Raw genomic sequence first — 19,022 nt, 5'->3', positions numbered from 1 at the left:
TTTAAATGTTAGCAGTTGCTGGTGGTTGGGGGAGGCATGATTCTTCTTCTCGTAACACCCTGCCTAATTCCTTGTATTCAGTTTTTAATTCAGAAAAATATTTCCCGACTCCAGGCAGTGGTGGTTCCACAGCATGGGACGCGGGAACTTAAAGTGATGTTGCTGCGAAAGACCAAGGATTTCCCGGGCCCTTGAGGGAAGGGGGGGCTTATCTTGGTCAGGCACATCTTAAAGAAAGAAAAGGGTGGAATTGTGAGAGGTAATTTCGGTTTAAACTTTAAGATGTGCCTGGACCACGGACTGGTCTATAATAAAAGACAAAACTTTTGTTTCTTTTCTAGAACATTTTATATACTCAAAAGTAGAATAGTTTAAATTGTGCAGAATGCTGACAATTTGTGAGCGATAGTAAAAACAAGCAGGCTCTTGATTGATGAAGCCATTAACACAGTCAAGGGAGTCCTTGACTGATAAGACTGCTAGCACAGACAGAGAAGAATAAGTCTTTGACTGATAAGACTACAGGGTGAGAAAAACAACAACTTTAGAGACTCTGAAGACATTTGTTGCAGACTTTGTGATAAAAATAATGATGTTTTTAAGAATGTGAACCTCATGGCTTGTTGGAGCCAAGGAGAGGAGGGACTTGTGCTGTATATAATGGGAGACTTTGTAAGCCTCAGCACGCCTTTTCTTTAAGGGTGCCCGACTCTGCAGACTTGACTTGTTAATAAAACTTTGTTTTCCTGAATTTGTCTAGAGCGATTATTGAGAAGCGATTTTCGTTTCTAACACTTCTAACAGCTTACCCACCATCTAAGTCAGACTCACTCACTGATCTGTAGTTACCAGACTTCTCCTTACGTACCTTCTTAAACAAAAGTTCAACATTAACCACTCTCCAGTCACTGGGCACCTCACCAGTAGATATAAATGATACAAATATTCCAGCAATTGCTCTGCAATTTCCTCGGGAACTTCCCACAAGTCCTAGAATACACTTGATCAATTCCTAGAAATTTATCCACCATAATATTTTCTAAGACCTTCAGCACTTCCACAAATGATGGCACATCCCTGTCATTGCCCTCACGTGTTTCTGAGGGCTGGAGTGGGAGTCTGGACGGTAACAATAGTGGAGTTTCAGCAGACAGCCTTGCAGCAGGAACAGACCCGGTTCAGCTGCCTCCAGTGGCGGTCTTTCGGTTGGAGTTTCGTTGGGGGTTTCCAGGGTAACCAGAGGCTGGGCCTAGCTGTGCCTTCTCGCCGTCGCTGTGATCTTCGCTCTGATAGACTGGGCAGTTTGGACAAGGGGATGTACACAAATCCGTTGTCTTTTAACGATTTTTTTTCTCCCCCCAAATGACTGTTCACCATTTTTAATTTCTAAAACGCGGATCGAAGACTGCCGCATCCCACCATTGTCGAAACTGTTTTGAAATCTGCTCTGTTTACGAACCTTTTCCAGAATAAGGTTGATCAGCGGTGAGCTGAGTGTAAATGAAATGAGGCCTTTGCTATTGGATGCCATCCGTCATCTCACGGTCTGCGTTCCCTGCTCTACCATCTCGGATTTTGCTTTTCTGTTCTTCAGTGCGACGGATTTAAAATACATGCCGAGCGTGTAGGTAAACGTTTCCCGTTTTCAGCGACGGTGCTCCAATAATACTGTGGATGCTAGGGGCTTTGGTTTGAGTGCGCATTACACTGCTGCTTACAAGGGTTTCAGTGAAGTGTAACTAATAATGGGAGCTAGTTCCCCCCTTTGTGTTTTATTTCAATATGTAGTATTTATGGGCAGAATTGGAGCTTTGATTCACGTAACGATAATCCTTTTGCTGTGATCGTTGTGTGCCGGAAATTACAAGTGAGTAAGTGGGCGGAAGGTGAAATACAACCGAATGGGTCAATTACCTGTTCTGTTACTGTCCAGATTTTTCTTATCAGATGTTAGTGTCGCTCGGTATTTTTTTTTCACTGCCGCAGAAAAACGAAGAATTTTAAGGCTACAATTGAATGGAAGAGTATTGTAATTTTGTAACATATCCAAATTTTCACATTGTAAAGATAGAACACAGCGATATTGTGTTTTGAAATTAGTCTGAATACAGCTTCTGCTGTGCAGTTCGTTATAATTCACACTTAATTATGTGTTTGGAGGTGTCATAGAATCCCTACAGTATGGAAGCAGGTCATTCGGCCCATTAGCGCATGGAAGCCACCACCACCACCTGGAAGAGCATCCAGACCACCCCATTCCTGTAACTGTGTATTTCCCATGGCTAATCCACTCATCCCTGGACATTATGAGCAATTTAGCATTGGCACTCCACCTATTCTGGATCAGTGGTGCTGGAAGAGCACAGCAATTCAGGCAGCATCTGAGGACAGGCAAAATCGACGTTTCGGGCAAAAGCCCTTCATCAGGAATAAAGGCAGAGAGTCTGAAGCGTGGAGAGATAAGCTAGAGGAGGGTGGGGGTGGGGATAGAGTAGCATAGAGTACAATAGGTGAGTGGGGAAAGAGATGAAGGTGATAGGTCAGGGAGGAGAGGGTGGAGTGGATAGGTGGAAAAGGAGATAGGCAGGTCGGACAAGTCCGGACAAGTCAGGGGATCGTGTTGCTGGAGGTTAGAAACTAGGATGAGGTGGGGGAAGGGGAAATGAGGAAACTGTTGAAATCCACATTGATGCCCTGGGGTTGAAGTGTTCCGAGGCGGAAGATGAGGCGTTCTTCTTCCATGCGTCTGGTGGTGAGGGAGCGGCGGTGGAGGAGGCCCAGCACCTCCATGTCCTCGGCAGAGTGGGAGGGGGAGTTGAAATGTTGAGCCACGGGGCAGTGTGGTTGATTGGTGCGGGTGTCTCGGAGATGTTCCCTAAAGCGCTCTGCTAGGAGGCGCCCAGTCTCCCCAATGTAGAGGAGACCGCATCGGGAGCAACGGATACAATAGATGATATTAGTGGATGTGCAGGTAAAACTTTGATGGATGTGGAAGGCTCCTTTAGGGCCTTGGATGGAGGTGAGGGAGGAGGTGTGGGCACAGGTTTTACAGTTCCTGCGGTGGCAGGGGAAAGTGCCAGGATGGGAGGGTGGGTCGTAGGGGGGTGTGGACCTGACCAGGTAGTCACGGAGGGAACGGTCTTTGCGGAAGGCGGAGAGGGGTGGGGAGGGAAATATATCCCTGGTGGTGAGGTCTGTTTGGAGGTAGCGGAAATGTCGGCGGATGATTTGGTTTATGCGAAGGTTGGTAGGGTGGAAGGTGAGCACCAGGGGCGTTCTGTCCTTGTTGCAGTTGGAGGGGTTGGGTCTGAGGGCGGAGGTGCGGGATGTGGACGAGATGCGTTGGAGGGCATCTTTAACCACGTGGGAAGGGAAATTGCGGTCTCTAAAGAAGGAGGCCATCTGGTGTGTTCTATGGTGGAACTGCTCCTCCTGGGAGCAGATACGGTGGAGGCGGAGGAATTGGGAATACGGGATGGCATTTTTGCAAGAGGTAGGGTGGGAAGAGGTGTAATCCAGGTAGCTGTGGGAGTCGGTGGGTTTGTAGAAAATGTCAGTGTCAAGTCGGTCGTCACTGATGGAGATGGAGAGGTCCAGGAAGGGGAGGGAGGTGTCAGAGATGGTCCAGGTAAATTTAAGGTCAGGGTGGAATGTGTTGGTGAAGTTGATGAATTGCTCAAACTCCTCGCGGGAGCACGAGGTGGCGTCAATGCAGTCATCAATGTAGTGGAGGAAGAGGTGGGGAGTGGTGCCGGTGTAATTACGGAAGATCAACTGCTCTACGTAGCCAACAAAGAGACAGGCATAGCTGGGGCCCATACGTGTGCCCATGGCTACCCCTTTGGTCTGGAGGAAGTGGGAGGATTCAAAGGAGAAATTGTTAAGGGTGAGGACCAGTTCGGCCAAACAAATGAGAGTGTTGGTGGAGGGGTACTGTTGGGAACTTCTGGAGAGGAAAAAACGGAGGGCTTGGAGGCCCTGGTCATGGCGGATGGAGGTGTAGAGGGATTGGATATCCATGTTGAAGATGAGGCGTTGGGGGCCGGGGAAACGGATGTCTTGGAGGAGGTGGAGGGCGTGGGTGGTGTCTCGAACGTTTGTGGGGAGTTCCTGGACTAGGGGGGATAGGACAGTGTCGAGGTAGGTAGAGATGAGTTCAGTGGGGCAGGAGCATGCTGAGACAATGGGTCGGCCAGGGTGGTCAGGCTTGTGGATCTTGGGAAGGAGGTAGAACCTGGCAGTGCGGGGTTCCCGGACAATGAGGTTGGAAGCTGTGGGTGGGAGATCTCCTGAGGTGATGAGGTTCTGTATGGTCTGGGAGATGATGGTTTGGTGATGGGGGGTGGGGTCATGGTCAAGGGGGCGGTAGGAAGAGGTGTCCTTGAGTTGGCGTTTGGCTTCAGCGATGTAGAGGTCAGTGCGCCAGACTACCACTGCGCCCCCTTTGTCCGCTGGCTTGATGGTGAGGTCAAGATTGGAGCAGAGGGATTGGAGGGCTGCGCGTTGTGAGGATGAGAGAATGACCGACTTGACACTGACATTTTCTACAAACCCACCGACTCCCACAGCTACCTGGATTACACCTCTTCCCACCCTATCTCTTGCAAAAATGCCATCCCGTATTCCCAATTCCTCCGCCTCCGCCGTATCTGCTCCCAGGAGGAGCAGTTCCACCATAGAACACACCAGATGGCCTCCTTCTTTCGAGACCGCAATTTCCCTTCCCACGTGGTTAAAGATGCCCTCCAACGCATCTCGTCCACATCCCGCACCTCCGCCCTCAGACCCAACCCCTCCAACCGCAACAAGGACAGAACGCCCCTGGTGCTCACCTTCCACCCTACCAACCTTTGCATAAACCAAATCATCCGCCGACATTTCCGCCACCTCCAAACAGACCCCACCACCAGGGATATATTTCCCTCCCCACCACTCTCCGCCTTCCGCAAAGACCGTTCCCTCCGTGACAACCTGGTCAGGTCCACGCCCCCCTACGACCCACCCTCCCATCCTGGCACTTTCCCTGCCACCGCAGGAACTGTAAAACCTGTGCCCACGCCTCCTCCCTCACCTCCATCCAAGGCCCGAAAGGAGCCTTCCACATCCATCAAAGTTTTACCTGCACATCCACTAATATCATTTATTGTATCCGTTGCTCCCGATGCGGTCTCCTCTACATTGGGGAGACTGGGCGCCTCCTAGCAGAGCGCTTTAGGGAACATCTCCGAGACACCCGCACCAATCAACCACACTGCCCCGTGGCTCAACATTTCAACTCCCCCTCCCACTCTGCCGAGGACATGGAGGTGCTGGGCCTCCTCCACCGCCGCTCCCTCACCACCAGACGCATGGAAGAAGAACGCCTCATCTTCCGCCTCGGAACACTTCAACCCCAGGGCATCAATGTGGATTTCAACAGTTTCCTCATTTCCCCTTCCCCCACCTCATCCTAGTTTCTAACCTCCAGCAACACGATCCCCTGACTTGTCCGGACTTGTCCGACCTGCCCAGCTACTTTTCCACCTATCCACTCCACCCTCTCTTCCCTGACCTATCACCTTACCCACTGACCTATTGTGCTCTATGCTACTCTATCCCCACCCCCACCCTCCTCTAGCTTATCTCTCCACGCTTCAGGCTCTCTGCCTTTATTCCTGATGAAGGGCTTTTGCCCGAAACGTCGATTTTGCCTGTCCTCGGATGCTGTCTGAATTGCTGTGCTCTTCCAGCACCACTGATCCAGAATCTGGTTTCCAGCATCTGCAGTCATTGTTTTTACTCCACCTATTCTGCACAGCTTTGGACTATGGGAGGAAAATAGAGCACTTGGAGGAAACCCACGCAGACACGGAGAAAGTGAAAACTTCACACAGTCACCCAAGGATGAAATCGAACCCTAGTCCCTGGCGCTGTGAGGCAGCAGTGATAATTACTGTATCACCATGCCACCCTGTGTGTTTAGATCTGTGCCATATCAGACTGTTTGAATTGGCTGGAGAGGCAGTTGGACTCACTGAGGAGCAATACTGTTTTGGGTATTATAACAATGTTTTGGATAAAAAAAAACTGCAGATGCTAGAATCCAAGCAGGAGGCTGGAAGCCAGACAGCATCAGAAGGTGGAGAAGTCAGTGTTTCAAGTGTAACCCTTCTCCAGTTCTGACGAAGGTTTACACCCGAATCGTTAACTTCTCCACCTCCTGATGCTGCCTGGCTGCCTGGAGCCTGTTCTTCCAGGCTCCTGATTGTCTACCAGAGGTAGGGATAGTTGACTGAAAAAGTGTAGAGAACTCCACAACTCTTTATTTAATAATAATGGAGTTTTTTTAATCCTTAATGGAAAAATAGAACATTAGTTTAATGGTTTAACCAAGAGATTTATGCTTATAATGTAGACATTTTGAAACAATGTTCTTTTCAATTGTAATGCTTATAGGCTGACAGGATAATTCTAATTCTATGTTTCATTTGTACAGATGACAACTGATACTGGAAACATGTCACGTTTACCAATACCACCTATACATGTTGGTGCTACAGCACCTGAATCATTTACTGTGCTGCAACATCGGATCATTGCAGCTGAGGAGCAGACAGAGGCATTAATTCAACAGTTAGATGACCTTGGATTTGGTGTTGAGGACACAGAGGCATCCAAGATTGGTGAATTTAACAGTCACAGGCCTGTAAGTCCCTTCCATGTCAGAAAAGCATTTGGAACTGAAAATGATGTACTCTGGAAAAACTATGAATCTCTAGTGAGTCGTGTCTGCCGGTTAGAAAGTATTATACAAACAATGAAGTTGAATGTATTTCGAGTACAGACAGCAAAAGAACTGAACTCAGAGAATTCAGGTAATTGAAAAATGCATATTTCTGTAATTAATTGCAATTCCTCCTTGGATTTTCATAATATTTATGAAGTTAAATTACTAAGAGTATATGAGCACTACAATTATAATATAGATGAGAAATAGTTTCAATGCAATCCATTTACCTTAATTATATTCTAACCATCCTCCTTCATTTCTCTGCAGCCTTGATACTGGCGATCACACCATCCTAATCTAACGCTTTCCCTTTGCTATCAGGAGGCTAACCTTCCCTGGGTTCTACTCTTATCTATTTGGTCACAGTCAATCTCCTATTTCCACAATGTTACCTCTTGAGAATTCCAACAATATTTCTGTGGTTTCATCTCATATCCTTGGAAGCTAGGTTAGCTCATGCAGATATTCTAATTTCTCCCTATTAACCTCTTGATTTCTACACTGCCTCTGTGCTGTCGAATTGGTTGTCTAAAAGTCAGTCACAGATAAACAACAGGTAAAACCATTGATAATACTGTCAATTTTGTTGTCATCTGCAAACTTACTAAATGTTCACTTCCATCCTATCTGTTCCTGCCTCCCCATCATTCTTTTGTGCCTGTATTGACGGCTATGGTCTTACCTTTCTGGAATTCTCCCTAATGTACTCTACCTCTTTTTTTCTCCCTCTCCCTCATCCTCCTGAAACCCACATTTTTGATCAAGGTTTAGGTCACCCTTTCTGATGATGCCCTCCTCTTAGCTGAGCATCTTTTGTTTTCTGTTATAGCTCTGTGAAATATCTTTGTGACATTTTACCACCTTTAAATATATTACATAAATGTTTAAACTACACTACTTAGTATCATTTGGTTTGGATTTTATTAAATTAATTATTTATATTACAGAGTAATTACTGAAAAAGATGTAATTTCTGCAGCTATGTATGTTCACCAATAAAGTAAAGATTCAAATTTCTGACAGTCATTCAGTTAGTTGTTTTCAGCATCAGAAGGCTGAACTTCCTAGTCTGATAATCAGTTGAAATGACCACATTCATATGTTGTAAGATATTCCTTGCATTGATTACAAATCATATACTGTAGACTCTTGTAACTCCATATCGGAAAATATATAACTTTGAAACTTTAATGCATAATTTTGAAAAGAGCACAAAGGTACTTATCACAAAGCAGACTACTGTCTCTTCCATCTTGTTGCAGTCAATCGACTAGCTGCAATGGAGGCAGAACATGTTCAAGAGCTAAAGAAAATGCAGTGGGAGATAATGCACTTCCGACAGCAGCTGAGTGAAGTTAGTGAAGAAAAGGAGGCTGCTCAGGAAGAAATAGAAAGGTTGAGTACTGCTCTTGAGATGGCCACAGCAAGTAAGGTACACAACTGCGATATACAACAAATTAGTGTTACAGATTTGGTGAAAAGTTATGCAAATCCTTGATATGATGGTTTGTATGTGTGCCTATGATAAGGTAATGAAATGGTGTCCAAGTTTATGGTGAATCATTGTTCTATTTGTTTTCTTCATTCTAGACAGATGTGGCAGTGGCAGCAGAAGAATTACGAGTCAAAAAAGGCAGAATTAGTCGAAGATTGCAAGAGGTTAGTGCACAAATCTCTATTAAAGGTTTCAAATCAGAAATGAAAGAATTTGCAGTTCTTTGCACAAGTCTTAATAACACAACAATCTCATTATGTCAAGACATTCTTGATGGCTAGAATTAGCTCTGCGCTGCAGTTATCCACCAAGTATTGTATTTATATGACTCATTTATAATGATGTCTAACGGGGAATAGCACAAATAGAGAAAGTATGTCAATTCTGTATTTTGTTTCAATCTCAACACTGTGCGAGATGACAGCCTCTAATTTCTACAAGAATAAAGACAAAGAGGGCAGTTTTTGAACTTGAGCTGAAAATGGAGGCTGTATTGCTGGTATGTTTTTGACATCCACCAGTGGTTTCATCTGGAGCCCCAATCATTTTTAGATCGGAGCATTTTTAGAATATAGTCTGAAGCTGTCCTGATCAGTGATTAATTTGGTACTTCATGTGCAAGTCAAGCTGGAAAGCTGTAATAAATAATGATCATATGTACCAGGGGATCAGACTTCGTTTTTCCCATTGTTACGGTCAAACTGTGGAGCTCACGCTCAATCTAACTTGACGAGTTCTCAGGATGTGAAAAACATAAAATGGATAACTTGACTCAAAGCTGAAAGCAATTTGATTGGGAAATACAACAAAGCAGATTTGAACAGTGATTAGGGACAAGATGGATAATGAATGACAAGGCAGTGAAGAAATGAACCACAAGAAAAGACACTGGGGAAAATGCAGGTCTTGAGAAGATGTTAGGTACACTGTAAGACATGAGCAAGATCACAATGAAAAAGGAGCCTGGCATACAATTGGAAGGTTGAGTTTGTCAGAAGAGAGCTTAAGGGATAAGTTATATGCTAAACAGTACGCAGAATTTGGAGAAAATAAAGCACAGGGAACGGGGTGTAGTGGAAGGAATTAATTTAAGCCTATAATCTGTAATTTCTAAACACCTGCTTCCCAAAATTTGTAGACCTTGGGAGGGAGATCGAAAAATGCATTTTACCACTTAATCCATATTGTCAACTGACATTACGTATGAACTGGTTTTCAGATGCAAAAGGAATTGGTCCAGGAAGAGAGCCTCCGCAAAGCTCTGGAAGAATCCCATACTCATTTGCTGAAGCGTATTCAGGATATGGAAAATGCAGTGGAGGTCGAAAGAACACAGGTGCTTACTTTGCGACAAATTTAATACTGCCATGATCTGATGATAAACTTTGTTCATTGCGTTTTTGTGACTTTTACTTTTGTATTCCTTTTACACTAATTCCTGACACCAATCACTTAACCTTTTTGAGGTTTTAAATAATTTATTTAAATTAGCGGGTATGCCATTAAGTGAATTTCTTTTTTGTTATTTAGCACTCTCTTCTCACCTTCACTGGAATTAAATGTTGAACTCCTTCTTGCTCTTCCACAGTTCCAAATTAGTTGTAGTCTTGTTCCTAAACTTGATATTGCCTTGATTTAGCCATAACATTGACACGAAACTCTTATGCTATTTCTTTGTCCAATCAGTACTTCACTTCCATTTTTAGTTATAGAGTCATTGCAATAGAGAAATACAGCATGAAAACAGGCCCTTTGGCCTAAACTGGTCCATGTTGACCATGGTGCCCTCTCAGCTAGTTCCAATTGTCTGCATTTGGTCCATATCTGACTAAACCCTTCCCATCCATGTACCTATCCAATTTTTTAAAAAAGTATTGCTATTGTACCTGCCTTAACCACTTTCTCTGGCAGCCCATTCCATATATTCACTACTCTCTGTGTGAAGAAGTTGCCCCTCAGGTCCTTCTTAAATCTTTCCCCTCTCCCCTTAAACCTATGCCCTCTAGTTTTCAATTCTCCATCCCTGGGAAAAAAACACATTCATCCTATTTATGCCCCTCATGATTTGTTTGTCCCTTTGTCATCGAGCAAAAAACAATACAGCACAGGAACAGGCCCATCAGCCCTCCAATTCTGTGCCGACACATTTTGCCCTTCCGTACTAAAACTGTCTTCACTTACAGGATCCGTATCCCTTTTATTCTCTTCCTATTCATTTATCTGTTTAGGTGCTTCTTGAATGCTGCTATTGTGTCTGCTTCTAGCATCTCCCCTGGCAGCAGTTCCAGGCACTCACCGCTGTGTGTGAAAACCTTGTTTCGCACATTTCTTTTAAACTCCGTACACCTTGAACCTGTGTCCCCTAGTATTTGACCCCTCCATCGTGATCAAATTTATAAGCAATTTTATAAAGTTCTAACAGGTCTCCCCTCAACTGCTTGCATTCCAGGGAAAATAAACTCAGTCTAAAATAGAATGTAAAACATGGAATATACAGCATGCATAGAACATCGGCCCTCAATGTTGCGCCAACCTGCGAAACTATTCAATCTTTCTTCGAAGTTAAAATCCCAATACCAGGCAGCATCCTTGTAAACATTTTCTGTACCCTCTCCAAAGCATCCACATCTCCTGGTAGTGTGGTGACCAGAACTGTATGCAATATTCCACTTGTGGCCTAACTAAAGCTCTATAAAGCTGCAGCATAGCTTACCTATGTTTATACGCAATGCCTCTTCCAATGATGGCAAGCATGCCACAGGGCTTTTTTTAACTACCTTATCTACCTGCACATTCAGTGATCTGTGGAACTGCACATTCAGATCCTTCTGCATATCAATATCCCTAAGGGTTCTACCATTCGCGTATAATTTTCACCTGTACTTGATCTTCCAAAATGCATCACCTCACATTTATCCTGATTAAGCTCCATCTTTCATTTTTCTGCTCGTGCCTCCAACTGATCCATATCGTGCTAGATCATCTGACAATCCTCCTCACTATCCACAACTCCACCAATCTTTGTATCGTCTGCAAACTTATCAATTAGATCAGCTATGTTTTCCTCCAAATTATTTATGTAGACCACAAACAGCAGAGATCCCAGCACTGATCCTTGTGGAACAATACTAGTAACAACTCTCCATTTTGAAAAGCATCCTTCCACCGATGCCCTCTGTCCCCTATGATTAAGCCAGTTCAGTATTCATCTTGCCAGCTCACCCCTAATACCATGTGGCTTCACCTTTTGTACCCAGTCTGCTATGAGAAACCTAGTCAAAGATTTTAGTGAAGTCCATGTAGACAACATCAACTGCTTTTCCCTTATCAATCATCTTCGGCACCTCCTCGAAAAACTCGACCAAGTTAGTGAGGCATAATCTCTCCCGCACAAAACCATGCTGTTTATTGCTAATAGGTCCATTTGCTTCTAAATGCATAGAAATCTTGTCCCTGAGCATCTTCTCCAATAATTTCGCTACCACTGACATGAGGATTATAGGCCTGCAATTTCCTGGATTGTCCCTGCTATCCTTCTTAAACAAGGGGACAAACATTGTTTCTCATGAATCTCCTCTGAACACGATCCAGGGCCAGTATGTCCTTCCTGAGATATGGGGCCCAAAACTGCGCACAATACTCCAAATGTGGTCTGACTAGAGCCTTATAGAGCCTCAGAAATACATCCCTTTTATATTCAAGTCGTCTCAAAATAAATGCCATCATTGCATTTGCCTTCCTAACTACTGACTCATCCTGCAATTTTATCTTGAGAGAATCCAGGTCTAGAACTCCCATGTCTCTTTGCACTTCAGACTTCTGAATTTTCTTCCCATTTAGAAATTAGTCCATGCCACTGTTCTTCCTACCAAAGTGCATGACCTCACACCATTTCTTTGGCCACTCTCCTAACCTGTCCATGTCCTTTTGCAGCCTACTTGCCTCCTCAGTGCTATCTGTCCCTCTACCTATCTTTATGTCATCTGCAAACTTAGCCAGAACGCCCTCAGTTCCTTCATCTAGATCATTAATGTATAAAGTGAAAAGTTGTGGTCCCAACATTGAGCCTTGTGGACCACCACTTGTTACCGGCTGCCATCCTGAGAGGGACCCTTTCTCGCCACTCTGTTTTCTGCCAGATAGCCAAGCATCTGTCCATGGTGGTACCTTGCCTCTGATACCATTGGCCCTTATCTTACTCAGTAGCCTCCTGTGTGGCACCTTCTCAAACGTCTTCTTGAAGTCCAGGTAACATCCATTGGCTCTCCTTGGTCTAACCTGCTTGTTAACTTACTCAAAGAATTCTGGCAGATTTATCAGGTACCCCAACCTCCCCTTGATGAAACCATGCTGATTTTGCCCTATTTTATCATACACTTCCAAGTATTCAGAAATCTCAACCTTCACAATGGATTCCAGGATCTATCCCATGACTGAGGTTAGGCTAATTGGTCTCTAATTTTCTGTCTTTTGCCTTACTCCCCTTTTAAACAGGTGTGTCATGTTAGTGATTTTCCAGTCCTCTGGGACCTTCCCTAATTCTAGCAATTCCTGAAAGATCACTACTAATGCCTCTACTATCTCTTCAGCTATCTCCCTTAAAATTCTGGGGTGTAGTCCATCTGGTCCAGGTGGTTTATCCACCTTCAGGCCATTCTGTTTTTCTAGCACCTTCTGCTTCGTGATGGCCACCATACTCTGCTCTGCCCCTCACTATCTTGAATTTTGGGATATTACTCGTGTCTTCCACCATGAAGACTGACACAAAGTAATTATTTAGTTTCTCAGCCATTTCCTTGTTCTCCACTGCTATCTCTCAAGCGTCATTTTCCAGCAGCCCAATGTCCACTTTTGCCTCTCTTTTGCCCTTTATACATCTAAAGAAACTCTTACAGTCTTCTTTATATTACTGGCTAGTTTCATATTTCATCTTCTTTCTTCTTATTATTTCTTTTTTTGTTGCCCTATGTTGGTTTTTGTAAGCTTCCAGTAGCTTTAGCATGTGAGATCTGGGCCCATGTGCCTTCATGGTCCAACCAGATCCTGTGTTGAATGGCTGAATTACCTCTCACCCTATCCATTCAAAGCTGCATCTCTTGCACTTGAGGGAGCGATGATGTGGACCATGCTACGGAGAATGACTGGCATATGAGAGTTTTGGATGTAGGTTTGCTCGCTAAGCCGGAAGGTTCATTTCCAGACGTTTCATTACCCTACTAGGTAACATCTTCAATGGGCCTCTGGCAAAGCAATGCTGAAAATTCCTGCTTTCTATTTATATGTTTGGAGTTTTTTTGGGTTGGTGAAATCAATTCCTATGGTGAAGTCACTTCCTGTTCCTTTTCTCAGGGGTGGTAGATGGGGTCTAACTCAAAGCGTTTGTTGATAGAATTCCGGTTGGATTTCTAACTAGATGTGTTTGTTGATAGAGTTCCGGGGCTCTACCAACAAACACATCGAGTTAGACCCCATCTACCACCTTCTGAGAAAAGGAACAGGAAGTGACTTCACCACAGGAAATAACATCACCAACCCAAAGAACCCAAACATATAAGTAGAAAGCAGGAATTTTCAGCATTGCTTTGCCTGAGGCCCACTGAAGATGTTACCTAGTAGGGTAACGAAATGTCTGGAAATAAACCTTGCAGCTCAGTGAGCAAACCTCAATCCAAAACCTCAACCTGAGCTACAAATCTTCTCAAAGCTTGATATGAGAGTTTTGTTGGGGCGTAGGTTATCAAACAAGGAGCTGAAATGTGGTTAAGTAAATGATTAGCTTAAAAAAAATGTCATGTGATTGGAGGAGCCAAAGGCAAAACAATTGCAATTTTGCAAATACTGATGTTAGTGAATTGAAGATACTTTCTTCTGGGGTGTACACCGATAAAGCTCAGGTACAGATGGGGAGGGGAATATGGTGGAGAGTGATACAAAGAAGTGATCAAAGATAGTTTTGTCTGTATATTCTGCAATGGGGTTTTGAGCCTTAGTGAGATGGCAAGGTCAAGTCGGTGACCATGAATATGGCTGTAAATATATTGATGTTTGCTTAAAAAATTTCACAATGACTTCACTTAGGTCAAGGTCCTGCACCAGGACATTGTCACACTCAGAAATGATGGGGAGAAAACTATGGAGAGACTGCAGCTTGAGCAGCAAAAAACAAGTGATTTGGAGAAGATGAACAAACAGCTAAGAATGGAATCAGGTATTGAAACTCGTTTAATATTGCACTTATAGATTCTTGGATTGTTGGCATAATTAATTGTGAAGATTGGCTGTGATGCCTGTCTATATTACTGAAGTGTGTGCACATTAAAAGTATTCCATATTGGCTAAAACATGTTTTGCAATATAACAAAAATTTAAGAATCTGCTATGTAAATGTACATTCTTTGCATCCCTTGAATGGAGTAATATTAGAGCTACTATTTCGGAGAATGAGCTCCAATTCACTGTTAGCCTGCCAAGCTCTGACTCAAAAGGCTATGAGTTTGGGCCCTGATGCAGACAGCCTCATTGAGTGGAGATGCAAGTTCAAACCTGGAAAATTTAGTTTTGTAAATTTGCTGGAACCTACATTACAGCAGCCAGAACCTAGTGCGACACCAGTGGTGTTCCATGCTGGGAAGAGCATTAAAGGGGTGTGATATGTGAACCCTGAAAGTTGAAGTAATGGAACCACTGTGGCGTCATACAATCCCTCCTTCTTCAGCTTCACTTCACTATTTAAAGGGTCAGTCAAATAACTTTGCAGGTGAGGTGTTTATGATTTCCAGTTCTTCTGACAAAGTTTGTGAAAGAACTGTGTTGTATTTTGGAGGAGTTCGGGTGAATTGCTAAATTTGTAAGGAAGTTGCATTACAGGTGGAGCCTGGAATCTGTTCACATAAATATTGGTACAGATATACAGTCCTTCTGAGTCCAATAGATGGCAGAAAATGAAACTAAGGAGGCTTAGAGTGGAAATACTGCACAGAGGAAGGAGAAGGGCTTTTGACAGAAGACCTTAACCATTAAGAGTTTTCAGGGACTACTTCTGCCTCAATATCAGCCAAAAGCAAGCCTGAGGCAGCTGGGATTCCCCAAGGAAATGTTTTATTACCTGCAGTGGAACCTTCCAAACTCCTTGCTTGGCAATGATATCGCAGAATTGTTGCAGTGCAGTAGGAAGTAATTTGGTCCATTGTAGTTACATCAGTTCTTCAAATGAGAAAATCAGCCATTCACCTTATGAAACAAAAAAACCTGTATCTTCATATTTATTAACAATTTCTAAAATACATTCAAAAATAGTTTTAGGGTCTAACTTCTGTGTTTCAGAGGGTATTCAATGCTAGTGCATATGAAATGATTTTTACGTAGCAGTGAATAATGTGCAGTTCACATTATGCAGCATTTCAAGATAAAATTGTGTTCTGCTCTTGCTATGCATGTAATTATTCAAAATTATGCAAATTTATTTTGTGCTAACTCTTTGGAGAAACATTTGTTTAATTTCTCAAGGAATGGTGTCATTGGCAGGTTAGCCATCTATATTGAAAGGGAGGTGATGATAATGCAATTTGAATGACTTAGTAGACCATTACAGTGCTAACAAACCAACCATGTTGGTGTGGAACTAGAGTCTCACGTAGGCCAGACTGACAGTGAGGGTAACAGCTTTTGATCCCTCTTGTGCTTTAGCAACTTCCTGGATGAGGATTATGGATTAGGTTTCAAACTTTGGAAATTTAAGTCTGCATACATCAGGGGTGGAATTGTTATCATGGAGCTAACCAAATGGCTTTGTGTAAGTTCTCTAAATTTTTAAAAAATACATTTCACACCAATATATATTGCTAATAATCTGAAACTACCTTTCTTGACTATTTTGCAAATGCTATTGCAATTTATTAGGCAGTTTTAGTGTGGTGCTGGGATTTGACAGTGTTTGTTTGTGATGTAATTAGAAGCATGAAATGCTTAATGGGCAAGTTTTGGTTCTTGGCAATCTTTTGGAGATCCATTTGATATTATATGGCTTTGCTTTCTAGATACGAAAGAATCCATTATATCTCAGATGGCTGATGAAGGCAAAGTGAGTTCGCTTAAAAAAAACCTTTTGATGTTTACTTATTGTTGATTATAATCTCAAATCTTTGCTATTTTAAGACACATTTATCTCTTCAGAAAATACGACAGATGTTAAGCAAACAACAAGAGGAAAAATTAAAACTTCAGAGTGAGATTTTATCGTTGAAGGAAGTGGCAGAAAAAGTGCAGGTTAGTGATTTTGTTAGTGATGTTATTTAGTTTTTATGTCTAATACAATTCCCACTTGGCTTGGATTATTTTTAAGTAGATGTGTGACAGTTCTCATTTCAAGTCTTGTATAACTCCTCTTCAGAGTGACGAAGAGTCATATCAACTTGAAACATTAACTCCCTTTCTCTGTCCACAGATGCTTCCAAACCTGTTGAGTTTCTTCTGCATTTTCTGTGTTTGTTTCAGATTTCCAGATCTGCAGTACTTTATTTTTATTCAATTGCAATAGTTCCTGTTTTATTTTGATATCACAATATAAATTGTCATGTTTCAAGATTTTATATCTTGTTGTTTTCTTCTTCCAGGCTTTGAATGACCAGCTAAATACACAATGCACTGAACTAAGTGGCGCACTACGCTCTATTTCTATGGAGAATGCTAAACTTATAGCAGAACATGAAGCATCCCTAAAGGTTTGTGAAGCAACTTACTTTGAGTTAAATTATTTCTTCTAAATTTACGTTCATATATTATAAAAAATATTTTATCAGATGTTTGAAAGATGTATTGGATGGAATTTTGTTTTGAAGAAGCAAATAATTGGAGAGATCAACGGAATAGAGTTTTCATGGTGTATACAAGTTTTTGGAAGGGATTTGAAAGCCATCTCATCGTACAAGTTTCACATATCAGACAAAATTTAAGGACAGATAGAAATTTGTTAGGAGAGGGAGAATCTAATTAGGATTAATGGGTACTTCTTGGTTACAAGAAGGGTTGCAAGTGGTATATTCAGGAGTCAATAGACAATAGGTGCAGGAGTAGGCCATTCTGCCCTTCGAGCCTTCGGTGCTGTGTGTATTGGCCAGAAGGTTGTTGGTATGGCAAACGCTTAACAAAGGTCCAAAAAGTGGGCTAAGACCTCCTTGGCTGTATATTGGACTCTCAGCATCATTTTATTTGGCCATTATCTAATTTGTTACTTTTGGTACCCCTACCTCTTTACAGAATGAGCACACACCCAATTGAGCTGGCATTGAGTCACAGCAACAACACTGCTGGGACTGTGTCTGGAAGAAAAGGATGCCACGGGAGGAAACTTCCTTTTGAGCTGTTGAGTGGAACCTGGAAAAACTGTGGCATGTTAGTCAGGCTTCAGTGAAAGGAGGGGAATTGTTACACTTATTCATATGTTTATTTTGTTTCACAAGATATAAACAAGGCCATTTTCTGACCTTCAGATATGCCCTTGAGAACGTGGTGGTAAACTGCCTTTTTGAATTGCTGTAGCCTATATGGGTGACACACCATTAGGCAGGCAATTCCAGGTTATTGACCAGGAATGATGGAAGAAAAGTTATATAGGTGCAAGACTGGGTGGTGTGTACCCGCGAGAGGGACTGAATGTGCTGTCATTGTTCTTCTAGATGGATTGGAAGGTCCTGTCAGAGCGGGCCTGGTGAGTTGCTGTATTGCATCTTGTATATGGCACACACCACTGCTACTGTGTGGTGGATGTGGAGGAGTAAATGTTTTAAGTGTACATTTGTGTGATACAGTTCATTCAGTGAGTCAAAGATTTGTGTCAACCTGCAATTTTTTATTTGGATATTCTATCCTGGAGTTATGGGTAGAGATGGTAGAGACGCCAGCATTCTTTCTATCAAATGGCTGACCAAAAATCTTTACCATTCTTCATGTCCGCCATTGGTTTACACAGGAGAGATACTCAAATTGTTTGGCCACATTGTAAATGCACCATTAGATCCCGATGTGAGACTTGAACCCAGAGATTGTGACTCAGAGTTTGCTGTTCACTGTACTAGAAAATCTTTTTTTAAATATGGTGCATGGGATGCAAATCAAGCAAGATGCGTGGTCTGAATGCTATTTATTGTTGTTTAAGCTGCCCTTATCTCGGCAATTGGAGAGTGATCTTTCATACACTTCTGAATGGTGGACAGGATGTTTATTTGCCTGGCACAGTTCAGTTTCTGATCAGAGTAGAATCATAGAATCTACATTGGATCCATCAAGTCCACAACAACCCGCCGAAGAGCATGTTACAACATGGAGGCAAACCCCACTGTTAATTAAACTAACACCCAGAAAAGCTCACCTCGCCTTGTAATCTGTTAAAAGAGGAGTGACAGAATTCCCAAACTCCACTATTTAAGGAAAATAAGATCAATTTATTTTCCAACTCTAAAAGTGAACATTAAACAAAAGCTGTTCACAAATCTAAGCCCCCTTTCTCTTAACTGCTTACTATCTGGCTCCAACTCTACAACAATATGTTGTTCCAATAAGACACTTGCTAAAATTACATCAACTTAATTTCAAAATCACACAATCTCTGTCTTCTTCTGTGTCTTCACTCTTCCGGCTGCTGATCCCTCTGGGTTGCCTTCTTTCTTTTACTGTGAGTATGCTTCACATGAAAAGGTAACTTTGGTATACAGCGTTTTCTAATTTATTTGAAAGCAAGATGTTAGATGGGCAATTAGCTCT

The 19,022-nt window shown here is 42.7% G+C and overlaps 1 protein-coding gene across 9 annotated transcripts in view; it reads left to right on the top strand.

Moving 5' to 3' along the window:
• The first annotated feature begins 466 nt into the window (after positions 1–466).
• Positions 467–19,022, top strand: part of LOC122555923 (coiled-coil domain-containing protein 150) — a 148,559-nt gene continuing 130,003 nt past the window's right edge. For 6 of the 9 annotated variants that reach the window (XR_015759190.1, XR_015759189.1, XR_015759191.1 and 3 more), the window contains exons 1-9: positions 467–1,624; positions 6,476–6,854; positions 8,032–8,201; positions 8,360–8,428; positions 9,484–9,600; positions 14,343–14,472; positions 16,301–16,344; positions 16,437–16,529; positions 16,877–16,984. Coding sequence is in view for 6 of the 9 variants with exons in the window: in XM_087993592.1 (XP_087849718.1) it covers positions 6,476–6,854; positions 8,032–8,201; positions 8,360–8,428; positions 9,484–9,600; positions 14,343–14,472; positions 16,301–16,344; positions 16,437–16,529; positions 16,877–16,984 (1,110 nt within the window). In the remaining 3 variants the exon portion in view is untranslated. Of the gene's footprint in view, positions 1,629–6,475; positions 6,855–7,131; positions 7,326–8,031; positions 8,202–8,359; positions 8,429–9,483; positions 9,601–14,342; positions 14,473–16,300; positions 16,345–16,436; positions 16,530–16,876; positions 16,985–19,022 lie in introns of those variants that run through there. The other 3 variants (XM_043702193.2, XM_043702199.2, XM_043702198.2) reach the window with 3 other exon arrangements.

This window comes from Chiloscyllium plagiosum, unplaced genomic scaffold (genome assembly GCF_037043375.1).
Source record: "Chiloscyllium plagiosum isolate Xiang-an unplaced genomic scaffold, Cpla_swu_hap1 HiC_scaffold_13, whole genome shotgun sequence".
NCBI classification, from domain to species: Eukaryota; Metazoa; Chordata; class Chondrichthyes; order Orectolobiformes; family Hemiscylliidae; genus Chiloscyllium; species Chiloscyllium plagiosum.
Note: the sequence above shows the minus strand (reverse complement) of the source record. Positions and strands in the feature narration are given on the sequence as shown.